The sequence below is a fragment of the Pleurodeles waltl genome, chromosome 3_1 (assembly GCF_031143425.1).
Source record: "Pleurodeles waltl isolate 20211129_DDA chromosome 3_1, aPleWal1.hap1.20221129, whole genome shotgun sequence".
Taxonomy (NCBI): Eukaryota; Metazoa; Chordata; class Amphibia; order Caudata; family Salamandridae; genus Pleurodeles; species Pleurodeles waltl.
The window spans coordinates 286,755,135-286,765,638 of record NC_090440.1 but is presented as its reverse complement, the minus strand read 5'-3'; the positions used below and the strand labels follow the sequence as shown (position 1 = coordinate 286,765,638).

Here is a 10,504-nt window from a genome sequence, read left to right as displayed (position 1 = left end):
GGAGGAAGCCATTGCTGGCAGATGAGAAGAGCTGAAGCCAAGAGTCTCCTGTCAGACACTTCTGACAGCTATCACAGTGGTGTCACAGACCACAACACAGCGTCAGATATTAGGTAACCTTATTCAGAATGTGAAACAATCATGTTCAAACCAACATACCACATTCGGAAAATGCAGACATTTTACTTTTCCTGGACTCAAAGTCGAGATATAGGCATAAACATTAGGTACCCATACTTGTATGGATTTTCAATCACAGGTTTTATTTTAATTACTTTTATTAGTAGAATGACCCATGGCCTTATAATAAATTACAAAATGATATTCTCAGCTAACTGCATGTTTCAAAGCTCGGGTGATTAGCCAAAATATGAGACTGAGTCCTAAGAACAGCATATAAAAATGACATCACATACGATCACCAGTTCTTTGCCACAACTTAAGTTTCACGGTAAACTAATCACCAGAAGAAGATCTGCCAGGAAGAAAAGTTACTAAAGCTTAATTTTCCCAACCCTCATCAGAAAATAGGTCTGCTCGTCTTTGTTGAAATGTGTTTCGAAAATCTTCATCAAATAAATTAAGGTCTTCTTCATCCTTAAATATTCCCTGGAATTAAAATGATGAACATCAAAGTCATAAGCAAATCATTAGATTTTTGGAACATATTGATTTTAATAACTGTAATAAGTTGCAGTAAAGTATTTAAGTACTTAAAACCAGTTTAGCATAATGAAATATATAAATGTAATTTGTGAGGACAGGACAGAAGAATAGAATCCAGCACTTTTACAGTGCACTCAAATAAAATTGGTTACCATTCTGGTGGCACCATTACATATAATTAAAAGAAGGCTTATGCATAAAAACATATAAAGGCTTTGCACTAATAAAATATCTGTGATTCTTATTTAGTAAGTTTTATTTCATTGGTAAAGATTTCTACAGTTATATTACTTGTTCTTTTTAGAACAATTAATACAAATATAGGTCAGCACCTTTACACAATATTTTATACCAATTGTTATCCACTATATATTGCAATACTCCACTATCTAAGAAATAAAACTTGAGACAACACGCTTTGAAGCCTACATGCTGATTTTGTTTTATATCAAAAGTAATACATAAACCAAAATGTATACATTCTGCGTATTTTCTAGTGATTCTTACCATAAGCATTACATTCAACTAAATGATTCACAAACTCAGTCACGTAGTCATGCAGGGTAATCATTATAATCTTACTCTGTGGAGGAACTAGTACACATATTTTTCCAAAGATACAATCATTATTGTACATAACTTAAAGAAAATAGACAGTTTTGGGGATGACAAAGTGTTAACATGTTATAGTTTGAAGAACAAACTCACACATATTGAAACACTGCTGTTGGCCATATTGCTTAATAAGGATACATATTAAAGCACTGCTGTTGGTCATATTGCATACCTAAACACCTGTGTAATGTATCTAAGCATAAGATGACATGGTCATTCCCAAACCTAACATTTTTACATATGCTACCTTACAATTAGAGAGGTAAGTGTAAGTGCAAATGCCACAATTTATTACAGATTTGAAAGTTTACTAGATTTCAACTATCCATATTATCAGCCTTATTTGCACATCGGACCCTGTGTCCTAAATACACTATAAATCACATAGAATGGTAATCCACTAGAATTGACTGGAATAACTACAGCTTCATAGGGAACCAGTAGCTTATATGAAAATCACCACAGTCATTTCGGTATATTCAATATCAATTTTCCCTCTTTATATTCACACCAGCCACCAAGTAAAAACCGAAATCTACTGGTTAACTAGCAGGTAGTTAGAATGAGCCAGAGTTAGAAAAACATAACACAGTGTGCCTTATATCATAATCTTCAGAAATAAAAACAAACAATTGGAAATATACAATCGTAGAATAATAAACAGTTCATACGTCAGCCACTTTCTAATTAGGCTAAGGTGTGCTTACTTCTAAAAAAAAAAATAACACATTTACAGTGTATACAGTGAATGAAACCAAGGGAACCCACCATACAGTCCCCAAAAAGGTGAAACACAAGTTTCTACCATTAATGATCAATAGAATCAACCACAGAGACTCTAAAATTCCAGCATCACCAATCAGGACACTCACTGACAAAGGTTTCTACACAGTAGAAGTGGTGAGTTGTAAAATAAACTAAGACGGATGCCAGGTTAAATATACTCCTCCTTATATTTGTGTGTCAAAATACAAAATAGATTCAACAGAAAGCAGAAGGTGAACATTTGAATATATTCCATACCATTAGTGCTGCCTTCTACATCTTGCAGTGTTACAAATACATCCCTGATATAATGGAAAAGACTTAACCTAGTGAAAATTTCAATGTGGACAATATATGGACAGTGACTATTATATAAAGGTAAACATTCATGAAATTGCCCAAAAACAAAATACAGACTAATATAACAATTTACTGAAAAGTGATTCCTACTGGGTTAGATGGAGTTCTCAAGGGGGAGACTGTGTTCTGACTAGGAATACTTTATTTCAGCCTTCTAAAAAATAATTGTTAACCGGGATTTTGAAGAAAGAACCTGGTTTGGAGTTTTCATATATGTTAAACTTGCAGCAAAGTGGGCTTAGATAGGAGAAAATTATAGTTCGGATTGAGCCACATGTAAGAGGTAAGATATGAAAACCTCCTTGTGGCAGTGGTTGGGTTATGTCCATTATTCAGGCGCCATATGCAGAAAGGAATTATGAGGTTTTGTAGATTGTCATTTGGCTTCCTTAAGATTTTCATACAAGCTTGAGGAAATTTAAAGAGCCGTATTGTCTTCTCTCAGGAGCAATGCTGCTGAATTCAGTGATGTTAAATTTGGTCAATAAGTTTTGTCTGCATGGAAAGTTTTGTGTAGCTGGATGGACATTGGCGATAAGTCTGGGTACTTTCATTGTCTTGGGCAGTCTAGTGATATTGTCACCTGAGACTTGTAGGATTTTCAAAATCAAAGCTGGAATAAGTAGGAGTGGCTGGAAGGGATACAATAATGTCCTAGACCCTTACAGCAAATGAGCTTGGTTTTAGAATTCTGTACACAAAATCTTCGCACCATCACAAAATCAAAATGCCATTAGGTCTACGGATGGAATACTCCACTCTTCGAAGATAGGCTGCAAGACCTCATTGTCCAACACCCACTAATGGTTTTCTTTGAGGAATTGACTCAGAAAAAAATCTATTTGCTGATTGAGCGAGCTGGCTATATGTACTGTCTTTAACATGTTGCTTTTAGCCAAAGACCATAACCAAATCATTTGAGACTTCAGTGATAGTCTTGATCTTGTGCCTCCCTGCTTTTTCAGGTAGTGCATGGTCACCGTGTTGTTCGTTTGGATGAGAATATAATTTGCCTCAAAAATGCAAGGAAAGGCTTGTATTTTGACTACTTTCTGTTCCAGACAGTTGATATAATATGAACTCTCTTTGTCTGAACAACGATCCTGCATTGACAACTCTCGTAGATGACCACCAACCCTGTAAGTGGTGCATCTGTGAAAACAGACTGCAATTGAGACTCCTGCAATTGAGTTCCTGAAGCAAGTTCACTCTTTTGCACCAACATGAGGGATTGTTTTGCTGGAATCGTCAGGCGAAGCTTATTGTGCCAGTTGAATTGTTTGCAACCATATCTGGGCCCTGCTACACGTCTTATATGCAGTCTTGCATTTGAGACAATAGAAACAGACAAAGCTATGCAGTCAGGAAGAGAGATCTGTGGGGATGTTAATTTAATGTTGCACAACGGAAGGTGATATTTGTCTCAAACTTATGACACTCTTTCCTCCAAAGGAAGCTTTTCCTTTTATTGTGCTGATTACTGCCCCCAGGTAACACAGAATTTGAGTAACCAATGACGCTGAATTATGACTGATCTGCAGGAGTAGACTGCGGAACAATGATGTTGTCTTCTGCAACTTTTGCTTCACTTTTGAAGGAATGTGAGCCTTCAATAGCTCGTCATCCAAATAGTGATAAATTGCCACTGATGCCTGAAGTGGGCAACTTCCTGCTTGATACATCTGGTTAATGTCCATATGGCCGATTTCAAGCCAAAGGGATGAACTCCATTTCAGAAATGACAGCCTCTCACAACAAACCTTAGATACTTCCTGTAGTGTAAGGCATCTTGCAGGTCTATTGTACATAGTCACTCACCATACTTTATGTGTGTAAAGGTCTGGTGGAGAGTGAACACCTGAAATGTCTTTCTTGAGTCGCTTGTTGATAAGACAGACCTCTAGAATCGACTCAGATTTCAGATTTCTTTCAGATGAGAACATTCATTGTCTTTTTTCTTGAGGGTCTGGAACTGGTCTGATTGCATATTTCTCAAAAGCACTAACACTTTTATACTGTAGATGATGATCAAGTGCTTTGAAGTGGTTTTCACAGGAACAGGCTGTTTTGCATTGAAATGTAGTGAATATATATTAACATATATGTAGCACCCACTTATTTGTTATTCTCTTCAGGATCTTGAGCTTGGTGTAAGGCTTGAGGTGCAACCAGGATAACTGACGTAGTGTTACTCCACAGCAATAACCTGCTGACAACTCGGCAATGTCAACTGTGGCACTCATATGTTGATTACGAACCGAACCAAGGAGCGTTTCCTAACCATCTTCTCAAAGTCTTGTAACCAATGATGCAGTAAATAGTCTATGAAAGACTTGATACCTTCCCAGATCTCCTTGCCTTATCTCTGAGGGAGAGTTGCAGCACTGGCATTTTTCAATGAGGTAGCCACTGTGCCACACATCTTCATTTCAGTGGCATCAATACTTTTGCTTCCCCTGTCTAGTGGTGCAGTTATTTCTGAAGCAGAGGCATGCCTTCTTCTGACAGAAGTGGCTATGATCGAATTAGGCTTTGGATCTGATTTCAAGAATGCTGGATCCAGCTGAGGTGGTTTGCATTTTTTAAACTTTTTTTTGTTGTAAGCTGACAGGTTGAGAAACTTCTCTGCAGTCTCAAGATGTCCTAGGACACGCGGCAGCGTTGGTTTAATTATCAATTTATTAGATTTGTAGAGGGTGACTGTTACTAAAAAAGGGCATCCTAGCACTAGAAACACAGCATCAGAAACACAGAATTGTGATTGAAAAAGCCAGATTTTTAGATTTCTCTTGTAAGTGTGCCAATTAGGTTGCAAGTGAAGAACAGCAGTGCATTCTATGATATAGATGTAAGGTAGGAAAAAGTGCGGACAATCAATCTACCTCTTTTAAATCGGGTTAAATAGCATGATTTCCTGATAGAAGTGGGTGAGTCAGATAATAGGATATAACTTGCTTACTGATGGGCCGGCCTTGTAAAAGGATGATATGTAAGCCACAGTCATATGACATGTTTCCGGACCTGAAGCCAATGCAGATCTTTGAGATGGTTGGAGATGTGAACACAAGCCGACAGACTGGGAATCAGGTACTAGAGAGTTTGAGACTATTTAAATGCACTGTAAGAGATGTTCTACAATACCTAGATAAAGAATGTTACAGTAGTCCAGCTGGAAGGTGATTATGCAGTAGCTAAAGCTTTTCCAAAGCATTTTGAGATTTAGAAAAAAAAAATACACATTGCAGCAACTTTGGTTACTTGATTAGCCATGGTCAGATTACGATCAAGGGTGAGTCCTAGGAATTTTACTGAATTAACATGGCTGGGTGCACCAACCAAGACTGAAAGCCACCATGCAAAAGACCAGATGGAAGACAGTTTGCTGAGAATTATCACCTCCGTCTTATCAGCTTTTAATCTGAAGAAACACATCCAAATGGCCCTAGGAGGCCAGACCTTAACTTGGGTCAGATAAATATTGTGAGAAATGGAGATGATAATTTGAGTATTGCCTCTGTAAAATAAAATATAGCGTATACCCTTGGATTTTAAGCCTCCATAGAGATAAAATCCGTAGCTTCCACAGGGATACTCAGTTTTAATGTACCTCTGACAAGATGTAATGCAAGATGGTGATGTTATCCACTACAGAAACTCTTGGGAGGGAAGCTGCAGGAAATGGAAATTAAAAAGTTAGACTAGTCGGCATCACACGGAGACCAGGATGGAGACACGGAAGGACAGCAGCATCATTTGTGCCTTTCTGGAGTTTGTGGGGTGACATTTTCCTCGAGGAGACAAACGCTTGGGCTGGACTGCCTGTCACTGGTGCTTCATTAGGTGTCACTGGAATTATTCTGACAGCAGGTCCTCATCATTTGCTGGCAGCATGTGGTTGCAAGTAATGAGCAACAACATTTTCCTGAGGAGCTCAATCTAAAAGCACTAGTTTTGAGGTCTTATCGTACAGTGCTGATGAGGTCAATTTTCAGAAGGAAAAATGCTGCTTAGGAATTTTCTTTCTGAACAAGATGAGATAGACTGCAATGGAGAATAAGGGATCAGATGGCAGTATGGTCTGGCCATTCCAGAAGTTGCAGCTAAAGGTAACCAACAAGGAGCAGATGAGGCCCATGAATTTTATTGTATGTCAGAAGTCTGAATTACCTTTTAAATGCTAGCTGTGATCAGTAGTTGGAGAAGGAAAAGCCAGTTGCTTGCTGTAATCCTAGTTTTTGGCTGGAATGTAAAATGAAGGAGACTGTCAAGCTCTTTCTTGGTTGGAAGAACCATGGTCCATGAATACAGGTCCTTCAGTAATAGCTATTTGGCCTTCAGTATGCCTTTGTTCTGTCTAAATAGTATTGCAAGGCCCTGTATACATCCAATGTGTATCATCAAACTTTCTGTTGAAGATGACATATTTAGGAAGAAGTCGGAAGGGAAGTAGTCCAATTCATATGAAATTCGGAAATGAATTTCAGAAGGAAGTCCTTAGAGAGATTATTGCAACCAAAGAGTGTCAGGCTATGGGGTGTTGCAGCCAGTTCAAAGTAACTTTCTTAGTTTCATGTCTGTCTTGGCTCCAAAGAGTGCCCAGCAACTCCAAAAGGAAGACGTTTCATTCCCATGGAGGAGAGAGCTTCTAACATGAGTAACTACTTTTCTAAGAACTTAAAATAAATCTCTGTCTGGTGGTAAAGTGTCTGATAGGGTGATTTAGACCACAGTGAGCAGCCTACCAGCTGGTCCACCAGATCAGTGATGCCCAGGTCTTCCACTCTTCTGGAAGAAAACCACTTGCCATAGTTCGAGATCCCCACTGGGTAGGCGGTAATCTCTGTCTCGGTGCTGCAGCTCCACTGAAGGCATTACCCTTTGCCATAAACACACGTTTGGAAGCAACACAGATTTAGGTGGTTCTACCACTCTGCCAGATTATAAAAGATGCCCTTGCTAGTTTCTGGATAACTAGTTTTGAGAATGGTAACAAGGCACAATATAGAGCTGAGGTTTGGAATAATACCTTAAAGATGGTGTCCCTCCTACCACACTGAAATTGAATGCCATGATGTTGATGGGTGCTTTTAAATCTTGTGGTTCCTAGTTGGCTAATTATGAAAGCAGCACAGTGAGGGAAAACTAAGCTACCACTCATATTTACTGGTAGACTCTGGGCAGCTTCAACTGTGTTATCATGCATGCTGCAGCAAACTCTATATTTAATGTACTTTTTGGCTTTAGTAGAGTTTGCTAAGCATTATCACATCAGTCTAATCAGCATTCAGTATGAGGAAGCATCACATCCAAATGGCCATGGAAGACTAAAACTTGACTTGGGTTAGATAAATATTGTAAGAAACGGAGACAATAATTGGAGTATTGCCTGCATAAGATAAAATATAGAGGATACCCTCAGTTCTAAAGCCTCCATAATGATAAAAAAACATTGCTTATGGTGCTTCCACAGGGATACTCAGTTTTAACATCCCTCTGACAAGCATGTAATGCAAGGTGGGATGTCATCCACCAGAGATACTCTTTGAAGAGAAGTTGCAGGAGATGGAGTTTAAAGAGTTAGACTAGAAGACCCAATCACATGAAGGCCAGGATGGAGGCACAGAAGGACATCAGCATCATTTTTGCCTTTCTGGAGTGCATGGGGTGTCATTTTCCTCAGAGGAGAGTGAAGCGCTTGAGCTAGTAAGGATCCAAAAACTCCTCTTGAAATTGTTTCAATGGTGATTCACCTGAAGAAAAACTAGGATTACAGATAAGACATCTGTCCTTCTCTTTTCAGGGGATCTCCATTGATAATCATATACACTGAATAGAATAGCAAGCCCATTCTCAATTACCGCACCACAATGGGAAATAGATAAAACAATGAAAACTATGCAAAGAGATTTTTCAGGGAGGCCTGCTCTACCTAGGCATCTGGACTTTAATCCTGATCATGACAATAGTGTATAGTAAATGTGTGAAAAGACCTCCAGGTGGCAGCTTTCTAGATTTCAGCAATGGTAATATTTCTTAGTAACATAGCAGTAGCTGCTTTACCTCTGGTGGAGTAGGTTTGCCTGGTCACGTTTCATCTGCTTGCTTGTGGCATAACAGAATATAGAAAATTATCCATCTGACAGTAATTGCTTGGACATGGATAACCCTATGCGTAAAGGACCACCATTTATAAACAATTTATTTAGTATTCTCAAGATAGAATTTTACAACTCTCCTAATATCAAGTGTGTGGAGAAACCTCAGCCGGTGTATTAGTGTTCTGAAAGAACGTTGGTAAAATAATGATTTCCTTTACATGAAAATCTGAAACCACTTTAAGTAGTAATTTTGGATGAGTACTCATGACTACCCTGTTGCTTTAGGGCACTGAAAATGGTGATAGGAACATAAAGCTTATATCTTGCTAACCCTGCATGCAGAAGTTATAGTCACAAGGAAAGCTGTTGTGAGGACACTTTGTGGATTGGTACAAATGGTGAACCATGAAATGTGACAGCACAATGTTGAACTTCTAGGGAGGAGATGAGTTCTGTGATATGGAAAAACCTCCCTCTAGGAAGTTTTTAACCACTGGGATCTTGGGGGGAAAAAAAAGAGGTTTGTGAAGTCCATTTTCTGTAGGTAGTAATACCTGCCAGGAGAACTTTAATGGAAGAGAATGTTAAGCCTGACCTGGCCAAAATAAAGTAAATATGGGAGCACAGCATCTTCTTGGCAGGCGGTTGGATCAAAAGTGTTTGCAGAACACCAAATACAGAATATTTTTCATTTGAAACAGTAGGAAGCTCTTATAGATGGATGTTTAGCTCCTCTTACAATGTCCGTACAATCCTGTGGAAGACTCAAGTGTCCATATTACATGAATTCAAGAGGCAGGCTGCCAGATTCAAGGATGATAGCTTGGGATGCAACATCTGGCTCCTAGGTTTGTGCAGAAACTTCTGACTTTGACAATTTCTGTGTGGTCTGTTAGACAGCTAAAGACGTTCTACGAAGCACCACTGATAGGTCCACTCCGGTGATACTACTTGTCAAGTAAATCAGTTTGATGATTACTGCTAGAATTGTGGTGCTTCCTTTAAGAATACATAATTTACACTAACAGTTCTTCTAAGCAGTGCCTCCACCGCTGGTGAAGGTAGGACTTATAGTGAGTTTAAGGGAGGGATCAATGGTGGATAACTGATATTAAAGGAAATAAATATTTCCACAACCATTGTGGGATCTTCAATAATATTCATACACATTGAATATAATAACAAGTTCATGCTTTTCTAGAGGTGAATGCAAGCTGCGAGGCACAGGAGCAAAAGAAACACATCAGATGTCACAAGCCCCTTAGAAATACACTGGCAAAGAAGTCCAAGATATTTTGGGACCAGGCTTGAAGCCAAGATTACGCAACAAGTGTCTTTTCAATTTATAATAAAACAAAACTAGAGAAACTATAATCTTCGAACACATTGAAAACATTGGCTATCTGCACTTGTGTAAACAAAAAAGTGCCCATAAATGTAGAAAACTGGGGGCATGCTAACACTTACACTTTTAAATGTTTTGGGAAGTGCTGTCTGGAGATGATAGCTATTTTGTATCATTGTTGCAGATTACTAACGTACTTGATAAGGAATCCTATCCCCATCCGCTTCACATAATGTGTCTATGGAATGTTGAGTTTGTTGGCAGGTTGCTCATTTGCTGTCTTTAATGTGATGGTCTTTGCCCTCTTGGAGTCCCTGCCTCTTAAGAGGTGGCAGGGAGGGGACTTGCTGGGCATTGTGAGAGAAGAAAAAAACCTCCATGAACAGTCTTTTCAGTTTTTCTTGAAAAGTTTATGTTAGGTCATTTCCTTTTGTCTGAGGTCAGTGAGCTCCAAGTCTGAACTTTTTGCGGTTTAATCTAACTCGTACATGCAGGTTTGCTGTGCTCAATCTCAGGCTACTACAAAGGTATCTAAGGTGCTGAAGAAATCTATAAATAATTGGAGCCATGACCCAATCCTTTGACGGCAATACAGAACAGTATGAGTTTTTTCTCCCTGTGCCACTGGGACTCAGTGAAGAAAGAGCTCTGAGGG

General features: G+C 38.9%; 1 protein-coding gene across 1 annotated transcript in view; it reads right to left on the bottom strand.

The window, feature by feature from the left end:
• Positions 1-237: 237 nt before the first annotated feature.
• The window catches only part of MNS1 (meiosis specific nuclear structural 1), a 133,982-nt gene continuing 123,715 nt past the window's right edge, over positions 238-10,504 (bottom strand). Inside the window, exon 10 of the mRNA XM_069222419.1 lies at positions 238-609. Within this exon, the coding sequence (XP_069078520.1) occupies positions 502-609 (108 nt within the window). The 3' untranslated portion in view covers positions 238-501. The remainder of the gene's footprint in view (positions 610-10,504) is intronic.